Source organism: Xenopus tropicalis, chromosome 5, assembly GCF_000004195.4.
Source record: "Xenopus tropicalis strain Nigerian chromosome 5, UCB_Xtro_10.0, whole genome shotgun sequence".
Classification (NCBI taxonomy): domain Eukaryota; kingdom Metazoa; phylum Chordata; class Amphibia; order Anura; family Pipidae; genus Xenopus; species Xenopus tropicalis.
This window is the reverse complement of record NC_030681.2, coordinates 48,593,591-48,610,497: the sequence shown is the minus strand read 5'-3', so window position 1 is coordinate 48,610,497 and position 16,907 is coordinate 48,593,591. Positions and strand designations below refer to the sequence as shown.

Here is a 16,907-nt window from a genome sequence, read left to right as displayed (position 1 = left end):
TCAGATGGGACTGATGTACTTTTATATTTTTTTACAACACCCCAGACATGGGTAAAGTAGAGACCTCCACAGGCACACAATGATTCCAAATGTTTTTCTATGCTTCTGTGCATGTGCTAAAATAGAATAAATGATCCCTTTTTTTATTTCCTATGGCACCCCCCCACCCTCCTGTCCTCAGGTCTATAAGGACAACATGAAGGGACAAGTGATGTTAGAGCACAATCCTTTGAGAACAGTTTCAATTGGTTTCCATTTGTTATTTTGTATTGTTTCTGAATTATTTGCCTTCTTATTCTGAATCTTTCCATCTTTCAAACAGTTGGAATATTACCCAGCAGATAATATTGTTATTGCTACTTTCTATTACTTATCTTTCTATTCAGGCCCTCTCCTATTCATAGTCCAGTCTTTCATTCAAACCACTACCTGGTTACTAGGGTAATTAAGACCCAAGCAATCAGATAGGTGCTGAAATTCCACACTAGAGTGTTGAACAAGATCTAATAATTCAAAAAACTAAATAACAATTCAAATAATAAAAAATAATAATTCAAATAATAAAAAATAATAATTCAAATTATAAAAAATGCAGACCAATTGCAAAATGTTTAAAAATATAACTCGCTACATTTTCACATATCCTTCCTGTTCTCTTCTCAAGTATCATTATAATATTAATTGTCCCTCTCTACATAAATAGTAAATAACATTGAGTAATAAGGTTAATAAATTAGAACAAATCAAGGGCTTTATGTTTAGTTCAAGAGAGCAGTGTTCTATACAAACAGCAATAACCATTACTAAAATATACCAAGTTTTATATTATTATTATTACTATTTATATTACTATTGATGTGTACATAGGTACTTACAGTATGTTTCTTAAGGAGATCAGAGGGGTTTCCTGTCTCTTTGAAGTACATTTCAGCTGTTTTTAAAACTTTCTCAAGTTCTGCTCTGGACTCTTCAAAATTCTTCATCATCATATTACCGGTATCTACTTTTTTCCTCCATTCTGTTGTCTTCTTTAGGGCATTCTTAGGCATAAAACAAAATATTGTTTGTTTATTTTCACTTTGCTTTTATATGAAGTCTATATTTCCGCTAGGATTAGGCAGAAACATCAAAGCCTCTGAATTTGTTTCACAAAAGCTTTAAATAACTATAAATGTTTCTTCTGAAAGCTTTCTTAGTACCAAACCTATTCTTTATACAGAAACCACAAAAAGAGTAAAGGTGACCATATACAGTAAGATTCGCTCATGTAGTGAGGTCGCCATCAACCGAGGACCACATCAATGAGCAGTTGTGGTCCCCGATCCGACAGAAAATCAAACCTGTCCGATCAAGATCTGCCCAATTTTAGGCCAGATATTGGTTGGGCTGGCTCGTCGGGGTGCTCACACACAGGCAGATAAGCTGCTAAATCGCTTTAAATTGGCAGCTGAAATCTGCCACCTAAATTCTTAAGTAGGTACAATCCAAAGAAGTGGCTCACTGGCTACTGATTAATTTATGTCCTTGGGTGATACCAGTATAAAGAGTCACTATAGAGCTAATTATCATATGTTATATAGAACTGAAGCCAAAGAAACTATATAATGTATTAATTTTATGCTACCAGATATATATGGTATAGCTAAAGCTAAAGAAAATGCCTTTATTTGCTTCAGCTAGGTTTATCACTGTCTTACATCTTGGCTTCTATTTTTCCATATATATGCAAAAAAAATGGATATTTTAATATGCAGTCAGATACTATACTATAGTCATTCCTCATTTTTACATGAGCGGGGGGAGTAGTAGGGGGCGAAGAATGTGGGTGGCCTCAACGGCACTGCATAGAAATGATTAAGAGAATGAGGAAGGTGAGTGAAGAGTGAAGTAAAACTTGAAAGTGGGCCCACAGTCGGAAGTTTCTGGTGGGCCCCTGGCACCCCAGTCCGTTGCTGTAAATGAGGAAGCTAAGATAAGGATCTCCACTTGGTTAGACATGACTGTATATAGTATATAAAAAATATTGTCGCCTTTGCACATTTTTGAAAATAATAATCCTTTGGTATTAACCCTTATCAATAAGGGTAATTTACTTACCACAAGTGCAGTGTGGGAAGTGCAAGTTCAGATGTAACTGCCATGTTTTATGCTCACAATGCAGATGTGGGCATAATAATAATAATTGCATCTGCAAGGGGACGATGCACTTAATGATACTGCAGTCAATGGGAATTAGGGAACTTGCGTCTCTGTTCAACATGAATTAGATGTGGTTGCACCGATGATTTGGATGGTGTCACATCTGGCACTTGGCATGATTCTTTAGGCACAAGGCAACGGTAGCAACCTTCAAACTGCTGCCAACTTCTGAGGCTGTATTAACTCCCGATTGCCTTGCGTCAATAAACAGACTACTGCACAATTTTTAAATGAGATGCAAAGGCTAAAACACAAGGGGGTGCCCAGTGATTGTAATCGCTTACCTGAAACCCCGGCTAGTGCTCCTGTTAAGAGAAAACTGCATCAGCCTGGGGTAAATGCAGACAAGTGATCTTCTTCCTTCCTTCTCATTTCACAGTACCAGTAATCACAGGTAAGCGATTTCAATCACTGGAGGGGGCCTAACATTTTGGTGTCCCCCAGTGATTGTAACTTTCTCCTTTTAAGAAGGCTAGGTAAAGACAGTGTTGAGTGTTACTATACATAACTGCAAGGGGCAACTTTACATGTATGTACCAATCTGCGCAAAGACTGCACAAAAAGTTGCATGATCACAAGTGCATTTTTCATCATAAAGGATTGTAATCCTGATAATGATAATACTAAGGCCCAATGATAAAGTTATTAACACAACAGTCTGTCATTACTTAATCTGCTGTGTTCCAATATCTTTCTGGAAGAAAGTGGACAGATGATAGTAGAGCTTTTTGGTAAAGCACTCTTGCTTTCTTTACAGAAGAAGCAATTAATCCTTCAGAGGTTTGCTGATTTTTTGGGATGCTTTGGTGCACTTCAAACTGGGTACCTTGGGTCTGTGCATTGAGCAAGAAATTACAAAGGCACAAGATTAAACTGAGGGTTAGAAACCTGGGACTATGTTGCAATTTAGGGGTCTGCCAGCAATACACTAACCTGAAGAACAATTCATAAACATCCAAAAAGACAAAATGCTGGATTGTTCTGAAGTTGCCAGGAATAAGTTTTGATCTAAACACCATTGAACACTTGCGGAGAGATATGAAAACTGAGGAAGGCGTTGTTCAAACCTGGGAGATATTCAGAATTTTGCAATAGAAGAGTGGTCCAAAGTGTCCAGACTGTGAGTAGATGTAGAAATATAATTTGTCCCTATGCTTCATTTAATTTACTTTTTCCAAAGGGTGTGCCACCAAATTAAGGCAAGGGGGTCCATTTTTGTAACTACGTTTCTTTTCAAACCTGAAAGGGTATGTTAAGATACGAATGGAAGAAGTTCTGTAATCTTAATTTAAATAACAAGGAATTGTGAATATCTGGTTTTGTGAACTTCAAACTTATTTTGCATTAGATCAGTTTATTTTAGAGTTGTGCAAAGGTGCCAATATTCTTGGACATGACTGTACTTTCCATGTATTCTTGAGACTGTCTATTTATCTAGTTCCAGCAAACAACCTATTTTATTAATTTTTTTTTTTTAAATGTACCACATTTTACCATAAGCAAAAAAAGGTTCTTGCAAACAAAAAATGATTTGTAAACTTACAAAAGACAGCCACATAAAACAAATTTAAATCTGCTTCACACTAATAACTGTACAATGCTCAATACATAATATTTACAAACTTACAAGTGTCCAACACAAAGAAATGAACAATCTCATTAAAAGGAAATTATGGGGGTCAACTTTACACATTTTAACATGAGACACAATGCAGAACATGGCATAAAGTTGAAACAAAAAAAGAGACAATTTCTCATTGTGAAACACAATTACATTTTGGTAAGAAACCTGCACATAAAATAACAAGAATCAACACTATTGAAGCACCCACCTGAATACAATCCAGATGCTGGAGCACATGGTTTCTTTACAACAGAGCAGCTTACTTAGTTCATGTTTCTCCATACAGTAACTTACTTACTTTCTATTGGTTGTCCCTATTTCAGCATAACCATCAGTGTGCGACTTACATTCAAAACACATGTGAAATAGACTTGAGATCATGATCATCAGTCTGTGTCATTTTTATGTGATGAAAAACATTATACAATGATGAAAAACCGGAAAATAAAGTGTGTTGCAACATTTAAATCATGTTTGTTTTTGGAGGGACCTCTGCTTTTGATTTGCACTCAAATAACACTATAGTTTCTTTTCCAAAGTTAGTTTTCATAGTACTCTAAAAACATATCTGTACTACTTCATAACAGGGGCAAGGTTTGCTCTACTTAATAATAACTCATTGGTTGCATTTCTTGGTCAAGTCTCTGAACATTTGTATAGTTGACCTTTAGAATATGTTGTAATATGTATAGTTTTAGAATGGGCTTGTTACAATATGCAATCTCTATATAGTAATATAAGAATTAAAATACACTGATAAGCTTTCTGTTCCCAATGCCAGTCTCTGAAGAAATGAAAGTGCATATATTTTCAGGAACCAGACTTGTTGGATTGCCGCAAACACTGTTAATCCACCTACCCTCATATTAGAAATTGCTGAAAAACTATCACTCTCTTTGAAAAGACAAGTTGGGTTTCATTGTTGAAGCTGGCCAAAATTACACTGATAAATCATTACAGTTTTGTACAATATTCAGTATGTGTATGGTGGTCAGAGAGTACCAACCGATATCTATGTAAAATGGATATTGGTTGTTCATTAATTGTGCAAATTTGATTATTTCATCTATCGTAACATATCAGCCCCTTGCTGAATCTCTCCTAAACTACTGCCTGGTTGCTAGGTTGAATTGGACCCTCGCAGCCAGCTGTTAAAATTCAATACTGAAAAGATGCTGAGCGAAAATCAAATAGGTTAAAAACTGCAAATAATAATAAATGAACAGCAATCACAGATTGTCTCAGTAGCATCATGCTGCTCACAAACCAATTGGATGTTGTTCCTAGTGGCCTCAAAGTAGGTGTTCATTTTTAAATTTTTGACCTGGAGGAAAGTCTTGGAGGCATAAAGACCCCTGTTGTCTGCCAGTCCACACAGGGATATCAATAAACCAACCACAGCCCTTAGACCAACCCCCCCCCCAGAACATTTTTCATGCTGCAAATTATTTGCTTATAATGGAGTCTATAGGAGACGGCCTTTCCATAATTTGGAACTTTCTGGATAACGAGTTTCCAGATAATGACAATTACAGTAATAATAATAATTACAATTAATTGGAATGACCTGGATAACCCAGCATTTAACTAAGACCATATTATATAGTTTCATGATTAATAAAGTAATTCTCTGGCTGTATTTTATGCAAAGCAAGTTACTGTCACTACGAGCAAATATGTTGCAGATTAAAATGCGTTCAAAGACTGGCTGTGCTGCTAAATCAAAATAAATCAGCATATTCTGTTGCATAAACTTCAAAGCTGTGTAGGCTTCTTAATCAGCGGCTTTGACAACTGATGAAGACTCTACAGCAGTGGAGTCTCATAAAACAGAACATTTACCTTCAAATATATTTTGATCTGTAAAAGCGTGTCATAAGATAATGTGTCATTAGAATGGGAAGTCAAAAAGGCTAGAAAACAAAGTATATAAATTGCAACTTTTACAGCTGTTTTTTGCACAATTTGTAAATCATTTTTCAGTGAATTTTAAAAATATTTTGATAACTTATGTTGATCCAACATAATTTTGTTCCTTTATATTCTAATATATTCATACATCATATTTAAAATTGAGTAGAAATACGTTCTCTATGATTTATTTGCCCTATATGGTAGAGTAAGTGCTGAGTTTAACCTGCAGCACCATTGAGCATTATATTGTATTGTATTGTTTAACCTAATGTGCTACTGGTCATAAAACAGTAGATGAAACACTGAGTGTAAACTTTCACTGACGTTTGGGTTTGATTTGTTTCAAGATTTAAAGGGTTTTTTTGTGCTAAAAATATTTAAAAAACCTTGAATGTCTGGTATTTGTTAAGTGCAAAAACTTTGAATCTAAAATTTCAACATCTAAAAGATTAAGAGTTTTTACAGAAGTCAATGGGAGTTGGCCTAGGCCAAGTCATATTATTAAACTTCAATCCAAAAATTTGAGGTATTTGAGTTTTTTACTTGAATGTGCTTTCCTAAATAAATAAGCAAGCATTCGATATGCAAGTTTATTCAATTTAGAAACAAACTCAAATTCACAAAATTAAAAAATTGATAAATAAGCCAAAAATGTATTATTAAGTTTTACATACAGTGCCAATGAGTATCGCAAAACTGATTAACCACTGAACTTCTGTTTCTATTTATTCATTATCGGGGGCGCTGCTGCCATAAAGCGAGTTTGGAAACGTGCCTCAGGCAGCAGCACCCGGCAAGTTACCAGGGGCGGCAAAAAGCCACTCCTGGTAACTTAAAGAGCCGAAGTTCTGATTTCTACATCAGAATTTCGGCTCCTATAATGCAGAGAGTGTTATTGCACTAGGACCTAGGCTACGACCCCTAGACTTAGGGGCTGATTTACTTACCCACGAACGGGTCGAATGGAGTCCGATTGCGTTTTTTTCGTAATGATCGGTACTTTGCGATTTTTTCGTATGTTTTGCGATTTTTTCGGATTCTTTACGAATTTTTCGGATCCAATACGATTTTTGCGTAAAAACGCGAGTTTTCCTATCCATTACGAAAGTTGCGTAAAAAGTTGCGCATTTTGCGTAGCGTTAAAACTTACGTGAAAAGTTGCGCATTTTTCGTAGCGTTAAGTTTTAACGCTACGAAAAATGCGCAACTTTTCGCGTAAGTTTTAACGCTACGCAAAATGCGCAACTTTTTACGCAACTTTCGTAATGGATACGAAAAACTCGCGTTTTTACGCAAAAATCGTATTGGATCCGAAAAATTCGTACAGAATCCGAAAAAATCGCAAAACATACGAAAAAGTCGCAAAATATTCGTTTTCAAGTCGGAACTTTTCCAATTCGGGTCGGATTCGTGGGTTAGTAAATCAGCCCCTAAGACTCCCTACAGTGTTATACAGTAGATTCATTACTAATTCTAACTTACAATGATTCAGTAATGACAGACTGTTGTTTTTATAGCTTTATTATTGGGCCCTAGTATTAACATTATCAGGATTACAATCCCTCATGTCAACAATAACATCTGAATTGTCATCTGAAATGTGCATCTTCCACTTTGTGTGAGAAGCACAGACATTGAAATCTGCACAAATGTATATTTTGTGTTTTGTTGCACTTTCAACTGCCCTAATTTTGCATCAAATAAACAGTAACAACTGTATTATAATATAATTTTCTTAACCTAGATTACCTTACACTAATACAGAACTAAGGCAAAAATGCATTGTGCATTAAAAAGGAAGAAAGAAAGGAAAACAAGTCATGTTGAGAGTTTAGAATTGTTCACAACAGAAAAACACAGTTATGCCTTCAATATAACATTCATTTAAAGTTGCTTTAACATTTTAAAGATTAAGACATGTTGTAGGACCAATCAAGTCCATCAATAGAGCTATTAAACTCTTAAGAATGAATCTGCTGAATACAGGTAAGATACACTATTACATAGTTATGAAGGTCCAAAAAAAAAACAATATGTCCATCAAGTACAACTGGTGACCCACAAAATTCCAGTTTAGTTGATTCGGAATCTCTCTAAAAAAAAAACCTTGGGATAAAGAGCGTTGAAAAAAGGCATACGCACAGTGTTTTAAAACTCTTTAATAGCACAGATTATTTTCTGCACAGGGTTTTATGCCATATGAAGTCCCCTTATTGCTCTGTTCTGCATCATGTCTCATGAAGCTAGAAACAACTGTGTTGGACTGGGAAAACCTGACGTTTGCATGGCGTGAAGCAGTCACAAGCAGAAATATTAATCATTGAAAGGAAAGGAAATACACTTATAAATGAAGGTAGATGAGAAACATCATTGTAGGCTGCAAATCACCTGATACGCAGCTTGAGCATCTGTCAGCTTCTTCTGTAGCACGCAGCGATCAAAGTGATGCAGTGATTTACTGATTGTTAAAGCCTTGTGGACAGCCTGGCTATATTTCTCAATAATAATCAAAGTTTTCTTGCAGCTCTCTTGACAAGAAAGCAGCTCCTACAATATACAAATAATCCATTATCCAAGACAATTATCCTTAAAATGTTATTTGTACTGAAAACGAAAATGTAATATAAGCTTGATCTCATGCAAATAAGAATCTTTCTAAATATAATCAGTTAAACATTTGGTACCATTTCCAAAATAATGAAGTTTATCTTCCCTTTCTCAAAAAACTGTCTCTCTACAAGCAGGATTTGTGTCAGGGTGGGTTTTTTTTAGAAAGACAGTTTACTCTAGAGTTGATGAGTCTTAAAGTGATACTGACATGAAAAAAACTGCTTTTCAAAATATGAATTTACAGAAAACGTTACTTAAAGGTCATGTACTGTAGATCATCTATGAAGATTCTCATTTATCCAGGTCATGATATACAGTATTTAGTAGAATTAAGTCTAAAACAACTGGACTTTTTTTGAGTTTATCTTGAGTTTATCTTCAGCTCAAATGACTGGTAGGGAATCCTCCGGCATTTAAACCCGTGAGGGTAGTACAGTCATGTAGATTGTTTTTTAGGTTTGCTTTTGTAAGTAATTGTTACTTGAAGTTCCTAAACCTGATGTTTTGGCAATCTGACTGTCCCTTCTCAAACTGTCAGTTATAGCTTCTGATATGGACTACTGTATCACAATATGGCAGCCCCCTATAGAGGAACTTGGGCTGACTAAGAGGTAATGTAAAAGCATCAGGATTATCAGCTTTATGGTAAAAGCATGAATCTCTTTTAAAGACATTGTTATGATATATTTAAAAGACAGTTTAATTTCAGGTGTCAGTATCTCTTTAATAAACTGTAACATTTCTAAGTTTACTGGAGCAGAGAGTCAAAAATAGGGGTTGTCTCTGCAATATAAGGAGAGATTGCAACTATACTACTACTGGGTTACGCCGGCTTCACAAAGGTCTTTCAGAACCCTATTTTCATGGTATCTTTTTCATGATAAATACACAATGCAAGTTACTGCTTGTACTAACAAACTACTTTAGGCTAGATCAGCATCATACATACCCGTTGCTTCTGTTTAAATACTGAAGCTGTCTGCATGTCAAGGTCTGCTACAGAAATAATCCCGTGGATTTTTTCTAGGCACTCATAGAAATTTGTCATGTGGCCCTCAAATTCTCCAAGTGGAGTAAGCAGCTGCTGGGATTCATAAAGTAATGGCGGGTAGTGTTCCCTTATCTATAAGTATGAGAAAGAAGTTTCATATATTAGTGTATTACTATTTACTCTTGGACAGGAAAAACAAAATAACATTGCCTCATGAATCAAAGGATTACTGCACTGAAATCATTTCTCAGGAAAACTGGTATTTAATAACTCAAATGCCTCAAAGTATATTCTTTTTTTACTCAAAAATAAGTAGATTACTTCAAAAATATTTATTATATCACCATACCTATCAAAGTTTCTTATATACAGGAAAATCAGGGTATTTTAGACCCATACTTTTTTAGGTTTTATCAAAAAATGGGCACAGTTTGGGCACAGACAAGCTGCCTGCACACATTCCTTTAAACCGCTTCTCCTATTTGCCTTGATTTAAACAACCCCCCAACATTTAAAGGGGTGATTCACGTTTCAGTTAACTTTTAGCATGTTATAGGATACCCTATTCCTAGCAGGTTTGCAATTGGTCTTCATAATTTATTCTTTATAGTTTTTGATTCATTTGCCTGCCTCTTTTAACCTTTCAAATGGAAATCACTGAGCCCAGCAGCCAAAACAATATTGCTTTTTGAGGCTACAATTTTATTGTTATTGTTACTACTATTTTATCTTTCTATGCAAGCCCTCTCCTATTCATATTCTTGTTCATACTGCCTGGTTGCTAGAGTTGGTGAAATACCAAACTGGGGGGCTGCTAAACAAAGAGCAAAATAACTTAAAGACCAATTGCAAATTCTGTCAGAATATAAATGCCTAACTTAAACTTAAAGTTAATTTAACTAGTTAATTTAAAGGTAAACCACCCCTTTTACCAAGTCAAAATCATGCCTGCCAAACATATGCTGACAATAATGAAGATTTTGTGAGGCTTTACAGATATGGGACCTGTTATCCAGAATGCTCGGGACCCAGGGTTTTCCGGATAAGGGATCTTTATGTACTTTATGTACTTATGTCCAAAACCTAAGTCTGCTACAAATCATTTAATTATTGAATAAACCCAATAGGATTGTTTTGCCTCCAATAAGGATATAATTATATCTTAGTTGGGATCAAGTACAAGGTACAGTTTTATAATTACAGAGAAAAAGGAAATAATTTTAAAAAATTATAATTATTTGCTTGTAATGGAGTCTATGGGAGATGGTCTTTCCGTAATTTGGAACTTTCTGGATAACAGGTTTCCAGATAAGGGATCCCATACCTGTATGTATATATATATATATATATATATATAAATGTTCTTCGATGGAAAGCCTTTGCTGGTAGCCTCCCAAAACAAACATTTTACCTTCCTTCCTCTGAAAGGTAGCAACATTATGAAAACTATGGAGAAAGCAGTAGTATAATCAGACATATTACTTTGTTTAACTGATCCTTGATTCTTGATACAGCTGAAAGCATTTCATTAGCTTCTGCCTGAGAGGATTCCTTTGTTAGTAGCTGTGCCATTCTTGTCACCGATTTGTACTGAGCTTCTATTATTGGCATTTTCTGTTTAATATCCTGTAAAATACATTTAAGAGACAAAAATAAAAACATTCATAAATGTATGATGCATACTTGAGTAGGTAAGGTAGAATTTGTATTCAAATTTATATAATGCTAATGAATTGTAGAGTAATAACAGCTGGAGAGATAGATGTTGGACTAATGAGTATACTTTACTGCATTCCCACTGCAACCTAGATCTGAAGCGATTCGGATGTGCTCTGCCCCCAACCAGGCCCCAGCTGCCTACTCCAGGGCCCCCACAATTGTGCTCCCTGCTTGGGTTGCTTCTGACAACTAGGTTTATTTAAACATCCAATTGCAGCACTGCACTGCAGTGCCCTTAGTCTAGTTCCATTTGAATGTAAGCTTATCATGAATTGGTACCAAGGACAGGGTGCAGGAACAGGCCTTTGTGGGCCTAAGATTGTATCAGGTCACAATTCAAGTGCTGGAATCAGTGAAAGTTCTATGTATTTCAATAGCAGGGCTCCGGTGCCATTGGTGACTAGGTTGTTACTATGGGTGACCTGAAGATCAGTCTAAAAGTTTAATCAGGTTGACTTGGACATTCAGGGTGGGTTGGAATGTCTATAGATACAGCCAGAGGAAAAAAGTTTTAGACTGAAGAACATTTCTTATTAAATACATAAACTGTAAGAAAATAATATATATTAGATATATTTATATATAATAAATAGTTATTATATTCATATCAATTGTTATTGTTACCACAGTTGAAATCTACAGGTTAATGTGACATAATTTCCACTAAAACAAATAAAAGGTTTTCTATGCCTCTTAAAAAAAAACATGCCTCTAAATCCTGCACAAACATCTTGACATTTAGAAAAGACACTTCCAAAGGGGTGGAAATCCTTTCGTTGCCTCCTTCTGCAAATGCTGCTAATGCAATCAAGCCATCTGCATACTCTTTTTTTGCCCTCTCATACTCATCTTCTCGGGCGTACTGAAATGAAAAAATAAGGATTATCCAGACTTAAACTCTGTAAAACATGGCATTCATATCTTTCTAAATGTGATCAAATGTATATGTTACAATGCTATGACCCCACTGAAACAACATGGCCTATGTATTTTTGTTTTGCAGATATCCTACTGCATGTGGTACTGCAGAAATGGTCTAATATACAGCAGAATTTGTAAATTAAGTTCCATACCTATAGTACAAGAAGGGAAACTGGTACTAAACCACTTCTACTTCTAAGCCAGGCAGGATGGAAATTCAGCATAAAAAAGTTGTCATATTAAGCTTAGTATCTCTTTTTGTAGTGGGGGGAGTAAATTCCAACTATTGCCAGATCAGTAGGGGGAGAATTTGCATGTCAAAAAAATCACACAAAGCTTAGTATTTCTTTTTTCACAAGGAGACTTTTTTTTAACCACAAAATAATTTTTCAGCAAATGCCTTATTTTATACACAGATAATGGAATTTCCTATTTAAATACTATCCTTATAATGCAAGAGTATAAGTATGAAGTCCCTTAACTGAAAACCCATTATCCAAAATGCTCTGAATTAAGGAAGGCCATCCCCCTAGGAAGTCCATTTTAGTCAAATAATTAAAATTGTCCTTTTTCTCTGTAAAAGTAAACAGTACCTTGTACTTGATCCCAACTAAGATATAATTAATCCTTATTGGAGGCAAAAGAATCCTATTGGATTTATATAATGTTTACATGACTTTTAATATTATTTTAGTGTGTAAGCTAACAGCAACCAATCAGATGTATGCTTTTGATTTCTAACTTGTATGTGACTGTTCAAATTTAATTGCTGATTGGTTGCTATGGGCAACATCACAAGTGATTTTGGTTTACCCATTATATTAAATATGCCCCTTGAATGTATGGTGATCCAAATTTCAGAAAGACCTCTTATCAGGAAAACCCTAACTGGATAACGAGTCTCATACCTGTACCAATTGAGAACAAATATGACCAATAGCTAAACAATACAGTAGAAAATTAAATTTATTTTCATTCATTCATTCCATTTATTTTTATTTATGGCTTTCTATACAAGAGGAAATGGAATAAAAAAGGGACAACATTTGGGGGTATAAGAGCAATGGTGGCTAAAATAGTAATAACATACGTGTTTGACTTCCATGAACAGTTCTCGCCATCTCCCATTGAGAAGCAGAAGCTGCTGTTTGATGTCTTTCGAGACAGTTTCGTCACAAGTTTCAATGAGGAAGTTGCCAGCGTCATTCATTGTTGTGTGCTGCTGGATCAAGTGAGGCAAATGGCGAAAGAAGTCCTAAAAAAAGAGAAAGCAAGTCTTTGTATTATGTGGGGCAAGAAGAGTCGCGCTGATTTCATTAATTAGCAAAGAAGAATTGGGCCCAGCTTTGCTTGGTATGGTTAATCCAGCTCTTCCTATACTTTAGTGCCAGACAACATTTATAGAAACACAGCATTTCTTACATATAAACTGGAAACTTGGCAGCAGTTCAGAGTCTGCCCTATTACATATAAAACACAGGACTGAAACTGAAACTTAAAATAAGATGACAATCAAAACACCCATCGGATCAGGGCTGACCATCTGCTCTTTTTCCATTAACCAGTCGATCCGCCGTGGACTTCTAGTGGGCCGTGATGAAGCCAGGGGATGCGGATGTGCCGCGCGGATGCGGAAGCGTGGCACGTTTATTGGGAATGCGTGTGTACGCTGCTAATACCATACTCTAATAACCCATATCAACCAGTCAACAGCCAGTTGTTTTTGGTCTAGTGCAGTTCAAATAGAAACATCTATTGGTTATTGGACTGGGCAAACTACCCCTGCTTCTATATAATTCAAAGGGGCAGGAAATGGGCGTATATTTTTTCTGTGATTCATGATTTTCTGCGCTAATAATCATGATTTTTTTCCTAAACAAAACAAAAAATTTTTACAATTTATTACATGCATCAAACCCACAAAAAATACAAATGTAAAAATACGCCATCTAAAAGCCTGCAAGGTCATGTAAAAGTCAGTGGGAGCTGTCCTATGCATTTTTGTTGCGGTCCTTTCAACTCATAAATCTTAAGTGGTGCATAAACCCAACTGTTCAACTTTCTAATTCCAGTTTTCCAGTTGACATTTATTAAAGGGGAATTCCGGCTTCCTAACTAAAATTTGTTATAGATTCCCACACAATACAGAAACCCCTAATTTGCCTATCACTGTAATCTGTTCCTTCAAAAAGTATGAATAAATACAATTTTTATATGCAGAAATCCAACTGCGAAACAGTTATTCTCTTTCTGCATCATTTGAAATCCTGGCAGGGGAGGAGGGACTAAAATATTGATGTTACAAATTGTAACAACTTCTCTGCAGCTTACAGACAGCATGCAGGAAGTACATAACCCACAATGCATTGCACTGTGATGTTCCTTTCCTTATTGACATCACATGTGCAGAGAATTGTGGGATTTGGAGGATGCGGGCTGAGGACAGTCACCTACTGTTACATTTTTTTAAGTCTCAAAGTAGTCGGCCTGATCAGCAGGAGATCAGGATCATCAAAAAGCTTAATTTGTGTTTGGGTGGAGTTCCCCTTTAAAATGCAAACATTATTGCTGCCTCAGTATGTCAAAATATGTTGTTAAGCACTGGCTACATCTTAATAAAATGATGAAGGGACCTATAGGGTTAACATCCCCCTTAGCGTTAAACCCTACTTTGCTTATTTCCATTGTTACCGGGGGGATGCCTATGTAATTATTTTTCTATTAATATATTATGTTATTGGTACATAAGGTGTATGACCATTTCCTGCACACTGTAATATAGTGTTTAGCAAGGAGTGGATCTTCCTTTTCAGCCTGCATCTGTTCAACCAGGTGGATGTACCACTGAGTCTGGGTTCAACAAGGCCCAGTAAAGCTGTTCTGACTCAGAGGGACTTCTTCCTGTGGAGAACGTTGGGGAGCAGGGAACCTGTGAATGAGGATTTAGTAAGTGCAGGATATCTTTTTTTAGTCAGTGAGTGAGTCAGATTAGAAATAGCTAACAAGAGCAACTTCTTTGCTCCAACCAGGAGAGATAGCTGGGAGTATTCTGCTTTACAGGCTCTGCTGCCTTAGTGACAAGGGTATCAGGCTTAAATTGTTTCTCCCTGATCCAAGTCTGGTACCCATGATGCTCTCCACAGTGGTGCAAATCTTATTCTAATTGTATGTGCCATTTCTAGGTATATTAACAGAGTATGGGTAGTGGTGGGTGCAATAACTACAATTCTGGGAAACAATGGTTCACTATAGGAAATGCTGGAAATGGCATAAAGTAACAACATTGCAAGTCAGGCTTCTGCCACATTCTCCTATTAGATTAGAGAGATCCTATGTAACTTTACATTCATACAATATTTAGGGCTACATTATTCATTATCTGTATAGTTTTAAACATTGTGGTCCATTTCGCTCAAAGCCCAAATTATATTAGGTGATAAATTAAGCTGAGAATATTAAAATCTTCAGCACAATCATATACTGTAAGTGTGGAAGTCACTCAAGGCACCGTGTTCCCATGACAACTGACAGTCCAATTCAATTTCCCAGAAAATGCTAAAGACCAGTTTCATATTTACAATTCTTTTAACCTTATCAGATGCAATGCAATATCTGTCTACAAGCAGTGAATTTATAGTTTAACATTATTAATTATGTGTTTGAAAATGTGAGTGGGTGTCGGGTATTGCCTTCCCTATGCAGCCTAGCAGGCTTGTTTGCATAAAAGCAACTGTGTAGATGGATCGCTCAGCATCCCTATATGCATTAGGAAATCACATTAAGCATTATAGCAGGGGCGGGCCAAGCCGTCTGGGCACCTTGGGCAACCTGATCGGCCACCTCGCCCCTGCTCCTTGCCCCCACCGCGTAATGAAAACTGGCAGTAGCAATGACTGCGCCTTAGGCAGGTACCTCTTCTGCCTATTCCTAGTTCTGGCCCTGCATTAGAGTAAAAAATTGTGTTTTCCTTTAGTATCTCTTTAAAGGAGAACTAACCCCTAAAAATGGGTGGAAATGCCATGTTTTATATACTGAACTTACTGAACCAGCCTTAAGTTTCAGAATCTCTATAACAGTAATGATTTAGGTTAAGTTGTGCACAGGGGGTCACCATCTTGGATTCTGTTAGGAGTGTCAGTGGCACTCACATACTCTGTGTGCTCTGGCCAGCTGTTGAGAAGCTCAGCTTAGGGGTCTATACAAATCAACAAGCAGAAAATGGGGTTTGCATGTCATATAAGATGATGGTACAGGGCTGATTATTAAGTTATGACGCTAATTGCACTGGTTTCTAAGCTGTCATGTAAGGAGAATCTGAATTTACTACTAATCTGCCTTGTGACTTTTGTATTTTATATGCAATACATTTTTGTCCCTAAGCTCAGGTGACACAGAGTATGTGATTGAAATCAGCATAAAAGAGATGGGGAGCTGCTGGGGAATCTTTGGTGGCATAGATCTCCTCTGGCCTGTGGTTGCCTTGGGCTGGTACAGAAGCCCAAAACATAATGTTCAACATTTCCAGTCTCCTTTTTTAGTTAGGCTCTAGTTCTCCTTTAAATAGAAATGGTATATGATTCATATGCATTTATTCACAAAAGATTTGTTTCCTATGGGTATGACTTCTGCCAAGGAAAGCAATCATGTATTAATGTGAACTTGCAGAATACAAATGTTCTGAACCTTTAATAAGTTAAATCTCAGAAACGTGTTTTTGATGTAAGGGAGTATACCACCTTTTTCTGGAAAACATACTGAGCTTCCTCTATTTCTTTTATATTTTTTCTCTCCCATTCATACATGGATGTCAAAACCCATTTTTACTGGTCAAGCTGGTAAAACACCAGGCAGATGGTAACCATACACGGAAATCAAAACTTGCTTTGTATACCATTAATTACATTTAAAGTTCCTACCTTATCACCTGAT

The 16,907-nt window shown here is 36.2% G+C and overlaps 1 protein-coding gene across 6 annotated transcripts in view; it reads right to left on the bottom strand.

Annotated features, from left to right (window-relative positions):
* syne1 (spectrin repeat containing, nuclear envelope 1) overlaps nt 1-16,907 on the bottom strand; it is a 244,378-nt gene that overhangs the window by 145,713 nt on the left and 81,758 nt on the right. For all 6 annotated transcript variants that reach the window (NM_001127037.2, XM_018093792.2, XM_018093789.2 and 3 more), the window contains exons 17-22: nt 13,069-13,233; nt 11,767-11,919; nt 10,821-10,964; nt 9,297-9,470; nt 8,126-8,284; nt 876-1,040 (exon numbers count right to left, since the gene is read on the bottom strand). In NM_001127037.2, the coding sequence (NP_001120509.2) occupies nt 876-1,040; nt 8,126-8,284; nt 9,297-9,470; nt 10,821-10,964; nt 11,767-11,919; nt 13,069-13,233 (960 nt within the window). The remainder of the gene's footprint in view (nt 1-875; nt 1,041-8,125; nt 8,285-9,296; nt 9,471-10,820; nt 10,965-11,766; nt 11,920-13,068; nt 13,234-16,907) is intronic.